The sequence below is a fragment of the Globicephala melas genome, chromosome 4 (genome assembly GCF_963455315.2).
Source record: "Globicephala melas chromosome 4, mGloMel1.2, whole genome shotgun sequence".
Lineage (NCBI taxonomy): Eukaryota > Metazoa > Chordata > Mammalia > Artiodactyla > Delphinidae > Globicephala > Globicephala melas.
In genome coordinates, this window is record NC_083317.1 from 16,391,952 (window position 1) to 16,410,579 (window position 18,628).

Consider the following 18,628-nt stretch of genomic DNA (forward strand, 5'->3'; position numbering starts at 1 on the left):
CTGGTGAGGGCTGACCAGCTTTCATAGCTAACTCCTTGTTCATCCCAGCTAGGAATCCAAGGGTTAAGGTTGTGCTTTAGTCACTGGCTTTTAGAGTCCAGGCTCATGTTTCTTTGTCAATACAACACTTTCAAAATCTTAATAGGCTTCAGAAATATTTGCTCCTTGTTAGTTCATTGTGCCTATAATCACATTCAAAATTCCTTCCCAGGAGAGAAGCGAACATGGCAGCGCGTTGGTGGCTTTGGTGCGTCTCTGCGACCGTAGCGGTGGCACTGCTGCTCGTTTACGGGGTTCCCTCAGCCTCTGCCCAGAGAAAGAAGGAGCCCAGGCTGTTCCAGACATTGCGACTGCAACTGAATCTATTACACAGACTGATGACAAGTGGTATGCAGTCTTAGACATCACTAACACCTTCTGTGCCATCTTACTGATATTTGAGGATCAAGATGGTGTTATCTGAAAAGGTTAGTCAACTGATGGAATGGACCAATAAAAGGCCTGTAATAAGAATGAATGGAGACAAGTTCCGTCGCCTTGTTAAAGCCCCACCGAGAAACTACTCCGTTATTGTCATGTTCACTGCTCTCCAACTTCATAGACAATGTGTCGTGTGCAAGCAAGCTGATGAAGAATTCCAGATCCTGGCAAACTCCTGGCGATATTCCAGTGCATTTACCAACAGGATATTTTTTGCTATGGTGGATTTTGATGAAGGCTCTGATGTATTTCAGATGCTAAACATGAATTCAGCCCCAACTTTCATCAACTTTCCTGCAAAAGGGAAACCCAAACGGGGTGATACATATGAGTTGCAGGTGCGTGGATTTTCAGCTGAGCAGATTGCCCGGTGGATTGCTGACAGAACTGATGTCAATATTAGAGTAATTAGACCCCCAAATTATGCTGGCCCCCTTATGTTGGGATTGCTTTTGGCTGTTATTGGTGGACTTGTGTATCTTCGAAGAAGCAATATGGAATTTCTCTTTAATAAAACTGGATGGGCTTTTGCGGCTCTGTGTTTTGTGCTTGCTATGACATCTGGTCAAATGTGGAACCATATAAGAGGACCACCATATGCTCATAAGAATCCCCACACAGGACATGTGAATTATATCCATGGAAGCAGCCAAGCCCAGTTTGTAGCTGAAACACACATTGTTCTTCTGTTTAGTGGTGGGGTTACCTTAGGGATGGTGCTTTTATGTGAAGCTGCTACATCTGACATGGATATTGGAAAGCGAAAGATAATGTGTGTGGCTGGTATTGGACTCGTTGTATTATTCTTCAGTTGGATGCTCTCTATTTTCAGATCTAAATATCATGGATATCCATATAGCTTTCTGATGAGTTAAAAAGGATTCCAGAGATATGTAGACACTGGAGTAATGGAAATTGAAAAATGAAAAACGTGTGTGTGAAAAGAAGAATGCAATTTGTGTATTTTGTATTACCTCTTTTTTTCAAGTGATTAAAATAGTTAATCATTTAACCAAAGAAGATGTATAGTGCCTTAAGAAGCAATTTTCCATCAAAATCATGAAGTATTTGGATATGATTCTCCTCTTAACCTTCCCTTCCCAGTAAACTTTGTGGAATATTTAATTTAGTGGAATTAAATATTTTTTAAAAATTTTAAAGCTACTACTTCATTTTAGTTACAACAAGGTTCAAAACTGCTTTAGTTAACTTTTGACCATCTGATTTTTTATTATCTTATCCAAAGGTGTGTGGGGCAGTTCTGATAACAACATCAAGAATCCATTCTTAACTTTTCCATCTTTGCATGGATGTGTATACTTTGCACATCTTTCCTTTTGGGCAGAGAAATCATATGTGCTATGTGTCTTCTGAAAATGGAACACCATTCTTCAGAGTACATGTCTAGACTTTAGAAAAAAAGACTAGCCAGTCCTCCTCCATCTTTCCTCCTGAAATGCAGTGCAAACTATGCTTCTTGGTAGCTGTAGACATTAAGAAATATCTCTAAATGCAGGATTATGATTTCTGCATGAGTGTGGTATTAACTACCTGTATTTGGAAAGATTTCAGGCTCATTCTGTCTCCCTAGTTTTCTTTTATTTAAGGTGGGCGCCTTTCTAATAAAAATGTAGCTTAGTGCTAAAATCAGTGTAAATTTTAAATGGTCTAAAACGTTTCTGCAAATTAGAGCTCATCACTGATTTCATTTGTACCTAAGAGAAAAAGCTAGGTTCATCTGGTTAAGTTGATATCTGTATTACAGTTGCAACATATTTCATTAACCCTTGTGTTTAGGAAAAGGACTCCCCTAGATTGGGAAAATAAAATCGTGAAATATTAAGCTGTTGCCTGTGAATAGAAAGTAAATGTTTCTTGAAAGCTGTTCTGGTTTTTGCTATTATTTTAGCCTTCATTTTCTCACTTTAAGTGGAGAACAAAGTAATCATTTGAAGAAGTTTTGAGTTTTATCTTTTTTCTGTCAGTGAAAATAACCGTATGTGCTAACCAAATTTCTGTGAAGAATGGAAGTTGATGGTTATCATTAGATCTAGCTATAACCTCCCCCATAGTTATAAAGAGTATCCAGAAATGCCACTGTTAATGGAAATATGAGAATTCTGATAATGAAAAAAAAGTTTAATAAATCTTAGAAGTATTATTACATTAAAATAATACTGTGACTGCCTGCTACTATTTACCATCTAATAACTCTCCCACGTGGTCTGGAAGTCTTATATAATAGAGGTTTGAAGAAAGAGATGGATATAATTGCCTAAGAAGAAATGTTGTATGTGGGGGTTTTGTTTTTGTTTTTGTTAGTAGATTTGGTGGGTGAGGGGATATTTACTCTCTAGTGGAGCCTGTTTTTGTTACTCCACTGTAAATTGTATGATTCTGGATTCCTTATCTGCTGTTCTTGTACTTGTCTCAGGCCAAGTAAATTTATGCTGTGATTCTTATGAGACTTGTATGAATATACCCTGATTTGTACATACTAACCGGGGGAATATTACTGCCATGTAAAATGTATAGCTCCAGATAATTTGCAACGAACATTGAAAGAATGACAGTTTTTTTTGTATTTGTTTTGTCTCTTAAGAGCACATTCTTCTTCTTTAAGGAGAGAAGTTGCATTCTGGCTAAAATCTGTAGAAAGCAGATTTACTACACTTAGAATAGTGTTACTTTTGTGGAAATGTTGAAATTAGCTTTCATCTGAAGTGCCTTAAGTAGACTTTTAATTAACTTTTCTAGCAATTGTTTAAATATTATTTGTTATGCATTTAAAAATACTATTTAAAATGACACATTGTAGTGACAAAGATAACCAAATGTCTGGCTGTTTGCTTTTTGATCATATCAATAAACTTTTACAATCTAAAAAAAAAAAAAAAAAAAATCCTTCCCAGACATGGTTCTTAAGTCTGTCTTACAATTTTGCTTTCTCTCCCTCATGCCTGTTTCTCCAAACTTAGTAGGTGCTATCTTAAAACCATCTACAACAAGCTGGCGTGGGAAAGCAATGCCTTTAATTGGACCTTTGCCACATGGCTGCTTCTTTTTTTCTGAAAAGTCTAAACATATCTGGGGAGCAATTCTCTGTGGACTCCAAGAGCTGCTGACTTTTCCAGCCCTGCTACTTTTTGGTCAGTTATATATGAGCTAATCCTGTTCTTGAAATACTTTGCTACGTGTAGCATGAAAAGCCAACACACACTAACACTTGGGCTTCTTCCAACAATTTTCTTAGGAACACAGTTCTAAGAACTCTTCTGATTTCCAACTTATCTCTGACAAGAGTTTAACTAAATATTTTGACACTGCATAGCGTAGGTCCCCAACTTCTTAGCCTCATCTTTTTTTCTTACTCCCCAACTCCTAAACCCATGCTGTCTATTTTAGTTTTTTGGTTTTTTTCTATATAAGAGTATTTCATTTCAAGGTGCCAATTTATAAGCTGTGATAAAAAATATGCTAAATGTGTAATGGCTCAACACAAGAGATTATTATTTTCATCCCCATAGTAACACTTCCAGGTATGTATTTCTGATTATTGGGCAGTTCTTTTCTATATCATGACTCAAGGACCCAAGTTTCTCCCATCTTCTGTCAGTTACTGGGACCATAATCATTTTTATCTAGTTTATAGAAGGAGAAAGAGAGCATGGAGAATGCACAAGGTTATGACCTTGGTCAGAAAGTGGCACACCTAATTTTCATTTTGTTGATATGAACTAGTCACAAGGCCATAACTAGCTGCAAGGTGGTCTTGGTAATGGAGTTCATATAGCTCCATTAATCAGCTACAGCAGTATACACAGAAGTGGAGAGGCAGTTTTGATGGACAGCTAGCTGCCTCAGCCTCTTTATCTAATTAATATTTTTATGTATCTGTATAGATTACAAAGCACCTCTTACTGTATAATGTGAATATCCTAGTAATTCTGTAATAAAAGAAAAATTATCTGCAGAGAAATTAGTAATTTGCCCAAGGTCATATAGTTATTAAAAGTGAAAGTTTGGATATGAACCCAGTAATTCTCTTTTGAGAAACTGGTTAGAAAAAAACAAAAAAAAAGCAATAAATAAAAAGAAATGACTATTCAACATCATACAAAATTTGAAATTAATACCTACAAATCATTTAGTAAATATCTAATGAATTTTTGATCAGTATCACATGGCCACAAATCTGAGACCATTTAATATTATATTTTTCTGACAATAATAAGATTATAGAATCTAATCCTATTAGTGAATTTAACATAGGTATATTTTTTCTTTCATAGCTTCAAAATTGACCAGAGTCTTCAAATATAACTATTTTTCTTTTAAGAGAAAGGAATAAAATGACTTTTTTGTGAATGAGAAATCACAGTTCATATTTGCCAATCTCTGAATAATAGATACATTTAGCGGTTTATTTAAGACTTCAAAACCAATTTTTCTAATGTTCAGTGTATATTAGGAAATTGTTTCTTATTAGACAATCATTTATTCCTCTCCCTTTTTTTAAAGTCATTGAGAAATAACTGTTTGAAAGGAGGCTCTGTACCAACTCTTCGAATATTGAAAAGACATAAAAAGAAAGTTCAATGAAGATACATTTCCATCTTTTTTTTGTGCTTTTAAAAAATCAAACAAATACAGTCAGCATCATGGAGGGAATTTTATTTGTTTTCTTTCTGCCTTATCTTTTTCTACTTTAAATCTATTACACATTCATAGAATCATAAAATTTTAAATTGGAAAACAGCTTTGAGATCATCTCTCCCAATCTCTCATTCAACTTCAGTAGAATTTAATGTAGTTATAATAATCTTAATATAGTTTAAAGAAATTAACTTATAGCATACAGACTTTTTTCTTTCATAGATTATGCAATTTGAGTTTATTACTTCAGTCAAATTATTTTTAATGATAACTTTCTAACTTTCTTGGTGGGGCAAGGAAAGTTCTGATGGTCTGCCACTCCATTGGACAAGGCTATTAAAACTGGCTTTTCATTTTTGTGGGAAAGGTTTTATGAATTCTATGATTTTTCTTAGTTTTTATTATTGCAAATGATCTGATATAGACTTTAACCATGTGGAAGTAATGTTTTTTAATTTAAGAGCAAATATATTTAATGAGCTGCACAGGGACACCATTTTTGGTGGTGTTACCATGTCTCAATAATTACTGCTGACTAAAAAGAAAGGAAGATGAAAATGTTAGCCCTTTCTTTGCACAATCTTATTGACATAATGACATTTGCAATTACTATCATAAATTCCCTGCTTTTAGACTAAAACTCGCTATTTGTAAAAATTAAAATTCTTCAGTGAGCAACTATGGTTTCTGTAGGCTAACACAACTTTACTTAGATATTGTGGGTTTGTCTAATTGAACATACTGGATTAGGCAAACAGTTAATCAACAAGTGTTGTGTAATAGTATCTTTGTTAGCCTGACAATTTCCTGTACATAGTAAGATTGATCTTAGATTTTTAATATCAGGGATGCTTTGAATTTGGCCATCTGTCTCCATATAGGATGTTAGATAAGTTTTATTTGATATGCATTCCCACTTTATTAGAGATTTATTATTCTTGCATTTTCCTTCAGTGAATTGGGGAAAATAAATTTATTCAAGTTATGTAACAACAGAATAGCCTCTGTATTGGGATTTGTGGCTCACTGTCTAGAACATGGTCTAGACAATAACAAATTCCTCAATTCTGAACAGGCAAATGTAAGTTGCCAACTTGAAAACTGATTATCTGAAACATTATATTTCATATTTCAAGGTTGCATTCCATATGATTGCAATAAAATGTTGGACATAGAAACAGAATTCTGGTGTTCTGATTCCATGATCTAGCTATGAGTTTGTGCTGCTTGGATACAACCCAGAAGAACGAAGTCTGCTCAGAACACAACACCAACTGCTTGACTGCAAGCACTAGACTGTGTATGCTTCTTTCCTGTTTGTTAAACACCAAAGTGAAAAGCCCAGTACACAATGAGTCAGATTCTTCCAGTGTGTTGGTCATAGTCTCAAAGCTAGCTTGACCATCTTGGTAATAAAATTAATTGTTACAGGCCACCAAGATGCTAAAGAGATCATATATTGAAAGGTATGGCTTCCAAAGTTACATAATTTTCTCCCCAAATAATTAATGCTAATAAACCAATCAAAGTCATGTAACCCCTGAAGCAGTACACTTTTATACCCAATATTTTGATAAAATATGCCAGTTCTTACATTCAAGCAAAGAATAATTTAAAATGACTTTTGTCTATCAAATTAGAATTGCTGATGAAGCAAGGTATTATCACCTTTACGTTTTCCTTCTGATTTCTACTGGAAGCATTAAGAAGGATAAAACCCATGGTAAGAGGGAATAGGAAAGGAGCCATCACTGCAATTGAGATGTTGATAAATGCCTACACAGGTGAGATCAATAGAAAGTGAGATGGTTAACACCACAGAGAGCAGGACAAGGAAGCATCACATACTTAGCAGACCTTATCAGGTGGGCCAGGTGGGATGCTTATTACAGAAGACTTGGATGAAAATATGTGTACAGATTGAAATTTTAGTGCCCCTATAATTTCCTATCCTACACAAGAATGCTATGTAAGGCAGGACTTCTGAAGTGGATTCTATAGACAAAATGAACCTGAGGTCATATAAAGGTGTCTTAGCTCAGGCTGCCACAATAAAAGTCATAGACTTTTATGGGTGGCTTAACCTTCTTACAGTTATGGAGCCTGGAAGTCCAAGATTAGGGGACAAGGATTATTGTGGTGAGACTTTCTGTCTAGCAGAGAGTCGCTTTCACACTGTCTTCATAAGGCAGAGAGAAAGAGATCTCTTGTGTTCCTCTCCTTTATGTCTTCCTTATAAGGCTGTAGTCTTGTCAGAATAGGTCCCTCCACTTGTGACCTTACTTAACCTTAATTACCTCTTAAAGACACTCTCTCCAAATACAGTCACATTGGGGGTTAAAGCTGCAACATATGAATTTGACAGAGGGGTACAAGTCAGTCCATAGCAGAAGACTAAATCTGTGACTGAAATAGACAACCCTTGAGTCTACGTGTGCTCAGTATGCATTTAACCCTGTCATAGTCTAATGATATACTTTATTTCTAGAGGTTTCAAAGGTTCATAAATATCCTTGAGTGAGTCCCTTGTCTTTCATTCTGAGAACTATTGAGAGGAATACCCAGGTTTTACCCACAGAATGTGAAATGTGGTTCATTTTCTAAGAATAATCACTTCATTTTTAACCTAACACATGTGTCCTTTAGAATTCATCCTATAAACAGGAACACTAAATGTATTATGGGAAGAAGGGTTTTATTATGGAAATTAAAGCTTACAAACATGTAGAAGGATGTGGACATGTGAAGATCTGGAACAGGGAGATGAAATTCAGCAAAAGTCACTAACAAAGAGAGCCTGTTGTGGGTGGACTGATCAGAAGTTGCAGAAAAGTTCCAGAAAATGCACATGTCTGGCTACAGAATTGGGACTTTATATAAGGGCCAAGTGTTTGAGGAGATGTTTGTGGAAGCTACCACCTTGATGTAGCTCAGAAGTTGACTTGAGCCACTGTTGGTTGATGAAAACATTAAAATGATGAGTTAAAATTGGAGCCCAGTCAACACTCTGCAACTTTCTGTCACTTTGTTCTTCACAATCACAACCTTCCAAAATTATTGGTTTATTCACTCAAACAAGCTCCTCTTTTATCTAACTTAAATCCAGAAACACGTGGGGAAAGGGATTCTAAGGTACATAGATCCCAGTCTCAGCTAAGGATATATGTTGTGGATTATTGTGTAATTATTGAAAGATGAAAGTACAATACTAATTTCAGTGGATCTCATAAGACCATTTCCAGGATCAGCTGAGATTTCAAGATACAGAAATGGACAATGCACAAAAAACTGTAGTAAGGTCAACAAGGATGAGATTTAACATAGCTTGTTAGGTTTGGCAATTTGGAAGCCACTGGTGACCATTGAAAGAATGATTTCATTAGAGCCGTGGTGAGCAGAAATCTGATGCAGAGTAAATTAGAAGTGAGGAAATAGAAGTGTATAGTCTATATATACACATAAACAAATGTATGTATAAAATATCTACAGCTATAATATAGTTCAGGAGCTCAGAGGTTATTGTCTATTTTGTTTACTACCACACTTGCAGTCCCTAGTGTCAAGATGAAAAGTCAGAGATCTTAATCAATTGTAATTTGGCAAGTTAGCCAAATAGGCTGACATGTAATCAACTAAAAAATTGAGACATTTTATAACTAAGAAAGGAATTTGTAGGTGACTGGCAGCCTCTACAAGAGTGACTGTGGCAATTTACTTCCATTTTCTGAGACTTAGTTAATATTGATAAAATTGGAAAGATAACATCTTCAGGAAATGTAAAATGCCTGGCACATGGTAAGCACCACATAACTTGAGCTTCTTTCCCTTCTTCCTTCCTCATTATGAGATTACTCACAATCACGTTTGGAAATGAGCTATTCCTGGAGAGTCTCAGCTTTTATTTTATTTTTGGGTTCCCTATGTCATTAAAGCTTCTATATTTTCTCATCTTTTCTTTTGAAATGGTACCTCTTCTACAAACTGTGATTGAGTCTCTGGTTCTGGAAGAAGTACCTTGTAACCAGAGATCTCTTTGTTCCTCTTTAAACCTGTCACAGTGTTGGCCTGGTGCAGGAATCAATCACAACCCTTTCACTCAACAGGGCTTTCAAGCTGCTACTCCAGGACTCTGAACTGCTCCCTCATTGCCCATTCTCCTGCTCTACACACTGCAATATAGCCTCTCTAGAACAAACACTCTCTCCTCCTGGGTTTCCCTCTATCCCTGAGCAACACAAACCAGCCCTGCTCTTGTTGTTTTTCTTCAAACCCCACAGCAGCCCTCAATGTTCTATTTCGAGAACAGACACTGTCTTGTACACAATTAATGACTTGGGACATTGAAAGACAATCACTAGCCTTGTCTAACTAATTTACTCCCTGTTCACCAAACATAAGAGATATTCTCATCTCACCTGTACACTCTTTATTTTTAAATTATTTTTTATTGGAGTATAGTTGCTTTACAATGTTGTGTTAGTTTCTGCTGTACAGCAAAGTGAATCAGCTATATGTATACATATATCCCCTGTTTTTTTGGATTTCCTTCCCATTTAGGTCACCACAGAGCACTGAGCAGAGTTCCCTGTGCTATACAGTAGGTTCTCATTAGTTATCTATTTTATACATAGTAGTGTATATATGTCAATCCCAATCTCCCAATTCATCCCACCTCCCCTTCTCTCCTGGTATCCATACATCCATTCTCTACATCTGTGTCTATTTCTGCTTTGCAAATAAGTGCAGCTGTATCATTTTTCTAGATTCCATATAAGCAATATTATACAATATTTGTTTTTCTCTTTCTGACTTACTTCACTCTGTTTGACAGTTTCTAGGTCCATCCACGTCTCTGCAAATTGCACAGTTTTGTTCCTTTTTATGGCTGAGTAATATTCCATTGTATATATGTACCACATCTTCTTTATCCATTCTTCTGTTAATGGACATCACTTGTACCCTCTTACCTCACTTATACTTGCTCTGTAATTCTTCAATTCTGACCTTCTTCCCCATCTTTTATACTATCTTCTATGCCTTTATATTGAGTATGGATACTCTTGAAAATCCTTCACTTTTCCAAGAATGCTCTTCTCTCCTTATGATAAATGAAACCTGAGAATTCTCCAAGAACACCAGAAACATCCTGCTCTGGGAGGTTGATCATTCTTATACACCCGACAAACTGAGGAGAGAGGTGAGATTGTCAGCATTCTCCTGGCTCCCTACTGCTTCTTCCAGAATATCATTCCTTCACATTGAGATCTTTTACCAACCTCTGCCCTTTCTCACTACTGTCATCTACTAACTTTCTGGTCACTTCTCCTCAAATTCATGGGTATTTGGCAACTGGTTTCTTACAAACTTGCTCTTCATCCCAGCTTCTGCCAAAATCTTCAGGGATTTCAAAAAGTGAACATCTCATACCAAGTAGCAGCATGATTTCTGGGTTTTTGGTTTATCACCACAGGACCTTTACTCCAATCCATTTCAAAGACACCATTTAAAAGAGAAAATAAAGGCAATTCTCACTACAATCTGAGTAATATTTCAAATCACATTAAAATTTGAAACACAGAATTATAGAGAGAAAGAAGAATAAGTACATAAATTGTTTACTCTTCCTCCTTTTTGGTTGAACATAAAACCAGAATTCCTACTCCTTCCCTATGAATTAATCCACATTTGCAGCTGAAATGTAGGTGGTGTTCATAGTTATTTTAGATGACTCAGTTCCCTAAATCTTGTGATTCTTATTTCTTTTTCTTCACTGACTTTTGTTCCAAATTTCTTTAGTCATGGAGAAAGTTCTTCATATTCCAAGGACCAAAAAATCAGAAGGAAGAAAAAAACCAGGATGGTAACTGTCATGCAATATTTAAAATAAATGCCAACTTGACTTCCTACTTTTTGCTGAATATTTGTAATTCATTTTTAGGATTACTATCATTTCAGGAGGCTTCACAAAGTACAGAAGAAAATGAAAGAAAGGAAATACTTTGTAACAAAGCAATTTTGTTTGATTTTGGGGGACAAGTTAGTCTTGTCTTAAAAGTTTGGGTTTGTAAACATGAGAACCAATTCCATAAAAATTTCAAAACCAAAAATTTGTTTCCATAATGTTTTGCTGTCTTGATAACAAGAACTTGACACTTCAGTTTGGCTCTTGGTTTAATATTTTCTTATATATTGCCTGCCAGTGAAAATAATTTGAAGTGCCATGTATAATTTTTACTTTTGAAATGAAGTCTTATTTGGTGAAATTTTTATTTTTTTGAAGATGGACAAGCATCTTCTCTGTGGTTAATAAGCCTGAAACAGGAAGAGATTCTGATTCAAATAATGACAGTGCACAGCTTGGCCAAAAGACAGAAAACTTTAATATATTTCACATTCCATGGCATACTAATTTAAGACAAATCACAATTTCAGTGAGCTTTTGTTCCTCCTTTGTAAAATGTAGAAGAACATTTTACCTGCTAGAAGAAAGAGCTGATTATAAAGTCTCTTTCATTCCCAAATATTTTTCATAAACTGTAGAAAAATCACTGTGCTAGATTTTATGGCTAATGTGGACGTGAGTAACAGACAAGAGAGCAACAGTATAAGCTGATGTGAAGAGTATGGCATATAGAATAAAAAGCTGAATCCATGTTCCAATTCTATCATTTATTAGCTCTGTGACTATTACAAAAAAATCAACATTTCTCAGTTTCTTCATTGGTTAAGTAGAGACAGAGCTGTGTGAGAACTAAGTATAATTGCCTCTAAAATCATTATTTGAACTAGAAAACATTCTACAAATGTCTGAATTCCAACAGTGCTTAAGATAACTGACCACATGAAGCCTTTAAAACAATTGGAAGGACATTTGTTTCTTTTTTAAAGTTTACTTAGGTATAACTGACAAATAAAATTATAAAGTGTACAACATGTTGATTTGATATACATATATATTGTGAAAGGATTCCCACCCTTGAGTTAATTAATACATCCATCACTTTGTATATTTTTTGGTTGAGGCCACTTACATTCTACTTTGTTAGAAAATTTTAATTATACAATACAATATTATCACCTATAGTCATGATTATACATTAGATCCTCATAACTTTTTAATCTTATAACTGAATGTTTGCAACATTTTACCAACATCTCCTTGTTTCTCCCAACTCCCAGCTTGACTTTACTTTTTAGATTCCACATATAAGTGACACCATGCAGTTTCTTTCTTGTTTTTTTCACTTAGCATAACGCCCTCCAGTCTCATCAATGTTGTTGCAAATGTCAGGATTTCCTTGTTTTTTAAGACTGAATATGAATAATATTCCATTGTGTGTGTATGTATAAATTTATGTAAATATACGTATACACAATGGAATATTGTTCAGTCACATATATAATATGTATACATATATGTACACATGTACATCATATATATATATATATATGTAATATATATGTCTTGTTTTCTTTACCCATTAATCCTTTTATGGACACTTAGGTTGTTTCCATATGTTAGCTATTGTGAATAATATTGCAAGGAACATGTAGATAGAAATATAACTGTAAGACAGTGATTTCATTTCCTTTGAATATATAACCAAAAGAGGACTTACTGGGTCATATGGTAGTTATATTTTTAATTTCTTGAGGAACCTCCATACTGTTTCCATAGTGGCTGCTCCAATTTACATTCCCACCAACAGTATAATAGGGTTCCTTTTTCTCAACATCCTTGCCAGCATTTGTTTTCTCTGTCTTTGTGATGATAGTTATTCTAATAGATGTAAGGTGCTATCACATGGTGGTTTTGATTTGCATTTCTCTGTTGATTAGTGATGTTGAGCACCTTTTCATGAACATGTTGCCCATTTGTATGTCTTATTTGGAAAAAAAAATCTGTTCAGGACCTTTACCCATTTTTTAATTGGGTTATTTATTTATTTATTTTACTATTAAGATGTATGAGTTTGTTGAATATATTAGATATTAACTTCCTGTACATTCTTAGCTCTTTTGTTGAAAATTAATTGACCATATATATATGGTTGTATTTCTGCACTCTATTATGTTCTATTGATCTATTAAGTCTGTTTTTATGCCAATACCATAGTGTTTTGATTACTGTAGCTTTGTAATATAGTTTGAAATGGAAGTGTGATGCCTCCAGCTTTGTTTTTCTTTCCCAAGATTGCTTTGACTATTAAAGATCTTTTGTGGTTCCTTAAAAAATTCAGATTTTTTTTTCTATCTCTGTGAAAAATACCATTTGAATTTTGATAGGGATTGCATTGAATCTGTACATCACTTTGGGTAATATGGACATTTTAACAATATTAGTATTTCCAATCCATGAACACAGAATATCTTTCCATTTATTTGTGTCTTCTTCAATTTCTTTCATCAATGTGTTATAGAATTAGTGTATAGAGCTTTCACCTCTTTTGTTAAATTTATTTCTAGGTATTTTATTCCTTTTGATGCTACCATAAATATGATTGTTTTCTTAATGCCTCGTTCTGATAGTTTGTTGTTATTGTATAGAAACACAACTATTTTTGTGTATTGATTTTGTATCCTGCAACTTTCTTCAATTTGTTTACTTGTTGTAACAACTTTGTGTGTGTGTGGAGTCTAGGTTTGCTATATATAAAATCACATTATCTGCGGAGACAATTTTCCTTCTTTCTTTCTGATTTGGCTGTCTTTTATGTATTTTTCTTGCCTAACTACTATGGTGAGGACTGCCAGTACTGTATTGAATAAGACTGGTGAGAATGGGCATCCTTGTCTTGCTCCTGATCTTAGTGAAAAGTTTTCACTTTTCACCATTGAGTATGTTGTTAGCTGTGGATTTGTCATGTATGACCTTTATTACACTGAGGTACATATCTTATATACCCATTTTGTTGAGAGTTTTTACCATAAACAGATGTTGCATTTTTCAAGTGTTTTTATCTGTGTATATTGAGATGATCAAGTGATTTTTATCCTTCATTTCATTAATGTTCTGTATCACATTGATTGATTTGCATACGTTGAAATCATATGTATCCCTGGAATGAATCTCATTTGATCATGGTGTATGATTCTTTTTAATGTACTTTTAATTAGGTTTTCTAGTGTTTTGTTGAGGATTGTTGCCTCTATGTTTATCAGGGATACTGACCTGTAATTTCCTTTTTTTGTAGTGTGCTTGTCTGGCTTTGGTATTAGGGTAATGTTGCCACTGTAAAATTAATTTGAAAATGTTCACTCCTATTCAAATTTTTTGAAGAGTTTGAGAAGGATTGGTATTAGTTTTTCTTTAAATATTTGGTGGAATTCACCAATGAAACCATCTGGTCTTGGCCTTCTCTTTGTTAAGAGGTTTTTGATTACTGATTCAATCTCCTTACTAGTAGTTGATCTGTACAAATTTTCTGTTTCTTTAAGATTCAGTCTTGGTAAGTTGTAATGTTTCTAGATTTATCTATTTCTTCTATGTTATCAAATTTGGTGGCATGTATTTGTTCGTAGCAGTTTCTTATGATCTGTAGTATTTCTGTGTTATCAGTTGTAATGTCTCCTCTTTCATTTCTGATTTTATTTGAGACTACATTTTTTTCTTAGTCTAGTAAAGGTTTTTCAAGTCTGTTTATCTTTTTTTAAAAAAAGTAGTTCTTAGTTTTATTGATCTTTTCTATTGTGCTTATAATCCTTATTTCATTTATTTCTTCTCTGGTCTTTGTTATTTCCTTCCTTCTACTAACTGTGGATTTAGATTGTTCTTCATATTCTTGTTCCATGAGATGCAAAGTTAGGTTGAATTCTTTCTTTTTTTCCCTTAATGTAGACTATTATTGCTATAAACTTTCCTCTTAAGACTGCTTTTGCTGCATCCCATAGGCTTTTGTTTGTTGTGTTTCCTTTTTCAATTGTCTCAAGAATTGTAAAAAAAGTTTCCTTTTGATTTCTTCTTTAAACTATTGGTTGTTCAGGAGCATGTTGTCTAATCTTCATGTATTTGAGAATTTTGGAGTTTTCTTCTTCTTTTCTTTTTTTTTTTTTTTTTGCAGTACATGAGCCTCTCACTGTTGTGGTCTCTCCTGTTGCAGAGCACAGGCTCCAGACGCATAGGCTCAGTGACCATGGCTTATGGTTCCAGCCGCTCTGCGGCATGTGGGATCTTCCCGGACCGGGGCACAAACCCGTGTCCCCTGCATCAGCAGGCGGACTCTCAACCACTGCGCCACCAGGGAAGCCCTCCAGTTTTCTTTTTGATTTCTAGTTTCATAACATTTTGGTTGGGAAAGAGGTTTAATATGATTTCCATCTTCTTAAATTTATCAAGACTTGTTTTGTAGCCTAACACTTGATCTATCCTGGAGAGTATTTCATATGTGCTTTAGAAAAATGCTTATCCTGCTGCTGTTGGATGAAATGTTCTATATTTTTCACTTAGGCTTATCTGGTCTAACATGTCATTTAAGTCCAATGTTTCCTTATTGATATTCTGTGTGGATGATAAATCCATTTTAAGTGGATTATTAAAGTGCTTTATTACGTTGATTAATATTTATTTCTCTCTTCAGATCTGTTAATATTTGCTTTATATATTCAGGTGCTTCAGGGTTAGGTGAAATAAATATTTATAATTGTCATATCCTCTTGATTAAGTGACACTGTTATCACCATATAATGATCTTGTCTCTTGTTACAGTCTTTGGCTTAATGTCTATTTTGTTTGATATAAGTATAAATACCCCTGCTTTCTTTTGATTCTTATGTGCATGGAATACCTCTTCCCATCCCTTTACTTTCATTCTATGTGTATCTTTAAAGCAGCAGCTGGGAACATTATGATGTTAGATTAGCCCTGATCAGAGAGAAACTGAAGATGGGCGTTTTTGCTCACTCACTCTGTGCTGAGGCAGAGGGAATAGTCAAGGGGAGTGTTTGTGTGCTTAAGGAGGACCTCTTTGTTTGTGTGGCCCCTGGGGACTCATGAATGCTGAGCTCCCATTAGCTCCCAGAGGTAGGTGGTTTTGGAGCCAGTCCCTTGGGTGGTCTCCATAGCAGTTGGTGTGCCAGATGTGTGGACAAACTCCTTTCAGGGTTATGCTGGAACTTGGTTTTACTGGAGTAAGCCACAGACAGAAGTGGGAGAAAGTACCCATTGACTCTTTTGGGCTCCAGCGAGGATCACAGCCAGCACTTAGATGTGTGCTAATTAGAAGCTGGACCCTCAGGCATCAGCTTACAAAGCATGCAGTCAAACCCTTTCCAGGGAAAAAGTGGGAGATGGGTGTTTTACCTGCTCATGCTGAGCTAGGCCTTGATGGTATAGCCATGGTGAGTGCTCATGTGCCTATTAACAACTGATTCCTTACTTGTTATAGTCTCCTGGGACTCATCAACACAAGCCCTGTGGGCTTTCTGAGCTAGGTGATTTGGAAATATGTCTCATAGGTGTCAGTCTTAAAAGTTGGGGTGCAAGATGTTTGGTTCAACCCTTTACTTCTTAGAGAGAAGCTGGGAGTTGAAGGCTCCCTCCTGATTGTATGGCACTGTGCCAAGGATGGGGTTTATGGTGAAAGTGTTTCAAGTTTTCCTTTCCATTTTCAATGTAGATATTTTCTCATCACCCAATGTGTCAGAGTCACTCAACTAGTTCCTGGATTCCTTTCAGAGGTAGTTCCTCAGTGTGTGACTATATATTCTATGAGCCGTTGGAGGAGGGAAATTTAGGACCCTCCTATGTTGCCATCTTTGTGATATGGAAAGGCAATATTAATATAGATGAAACGAATGGGCAATGGGAGGCAATTAAACTCAGAAAATGCTGATCTAACCATAAAGAAATTACTGAAACATGTTTTATAACTGTATGAACTTTAAACCACCTAGACCCAAATCTGGCCATCAATATCTGTCTAGTTCCAATAGATAGAATTCATTTATGGCCAAATTAATATAGGTGATTTTTTTGTTGTTGTTGTTGCTGTGTATTGGCAAGTACTTGCAAAGTGAACTGTAGGATATTTTGTTCCTTAGAATTTCTGTCAATTTCAGAATAAGGAAATGAATCTGAAGAATAATACAAGTGAACATTTCCAAATATTAAAAAAAATAGAAAACAAAAATGTGATTTGCACTTTATTTAATTTCCTGTTGTCATCACATGAAGAATTCTTCAAGTTCTATAAAAAGGGAAAAGGAGTAAACATGTTTCTTATATTTAATGATTTTGACCCAAGTTGACAAATGTTTTTGAATATCAATTCAAAACTATATGACTGCCAGCTATTGTCAATTACTCATTGCAAAATGAGTTTAGTGGGCAGAAGGAGGATTCCAAGCCTCACAGTTGGAGTACTATATTCAGGCTATGTCTGTAAAACAAGACAAGGCACACATTACCTTGGAATATCTAACAGTCTGGTATTCTCTACCACCTTAAAAACACATTGGAATATTAAAAAAAATTAATCTGGTATCAATCATATTGTTTGAAGTGGTCTTCAGTTCAATACTGAATGGAAATGGAGATCTGGTTACTATGTGTAAATCCATGGAAGGTTTGATACCAGTGTAAAACAAACCTTTTGAGTCTGCTGTTTCATGCAACAATGATTAAAGCCTTAGACATGTGACTGGCACATAGTAAGTCTTCAAGGAACGTCAGCTATTGCACTACTTTCACTAAGGACTCAGTCTCAGAACAGCATGCAGGAAAGGAGAAATGAGCTATTATCACACAATTCTACATGCAAGTAGAGAAGTCACAGATTTATTTTTAATCTGTAGTTTAAAAAAAAAGTCATGGTTAGAGACCTTCAAGATGGTGGAGGAGTAAGATGTGGAGATCACCTTCCTCCCCACAAATACATCAGAAATACACCTACATGTGGAACAACTCCTACAGAACACCTACTGAACACTGGCAGGAAACCTCAGACTTCCCAAAAGGCAAGAAATTCCCCACATACCTGGGTAAGGCAAAAGAAAAAAGAAAAAGAGCCAAAAGAATAGGGACAGGACCTGCACCTCTGGAAGGGAGCTGTGAAGGAGGAAAAGTTTCCACACACTAGGGAGCCCCTTCACTGCGGAAGACAGGGGGTGGGGGGGGAAGCTTTTAGAGCCATGGAGGAGAGCACAGCGATAGGGGTGTAGAGGGCAAAGTGGAGAGATTCCCGCACAGAGGATTGGTGCCAACTAGTACTCACCAGCCTGAAAAGTTGTCTGGTCACCCACTAGGGTGGTTGTGAGCTGGGAGCTGAGGCTCTGGGTTCGGAGGTCTGATCTCAAGAAGAGGACTGGGGTCAGCTGCGTGAACACAGCCTGAAGGAGGTTAGTGCACCACAGCTAACCGGGAGGGAATCTGGGAAAAAGACTGGAACTACCTAAGAGGCAAGAGACCATTGTTTCAGAGTGTGCCAGGAGAGGGGATTCAGGGCACAGTCTAAACGAGCTCCAGGGACAGGTGTAAGCCACGGCTATCAGAGTG

General features: G+C 35.7%; 1 protein-coding gene across 1 annotated transcript; it reads left to right on the forward strand.

Annotated features, from left to right (window-relative positions):
- The first annotated feature begins 219 nt into the window (after positions 1-219).
- LOC115865882 (magnesium transporter protein 1) lies at positions 220-3,212 on the forward strand. The gene is made up of 2 exons (XM_070045421.1): positions 220-334; positions 443-3,212. The coding sequence occupies exons 1-2, from the start codon at positions 225-227 to the stop codon at positions 1,353-1,355; spliced, it is 1,023 nt and encodes a 340-aa protein (XP_069901522.1). The 5' UTR covers positions 220-224; the 3' UTR covers positions 1,356-3,212.
- The last annotated feature ends 15,416 nt before the right edge of the window (positions 3,213-18,628 follow it).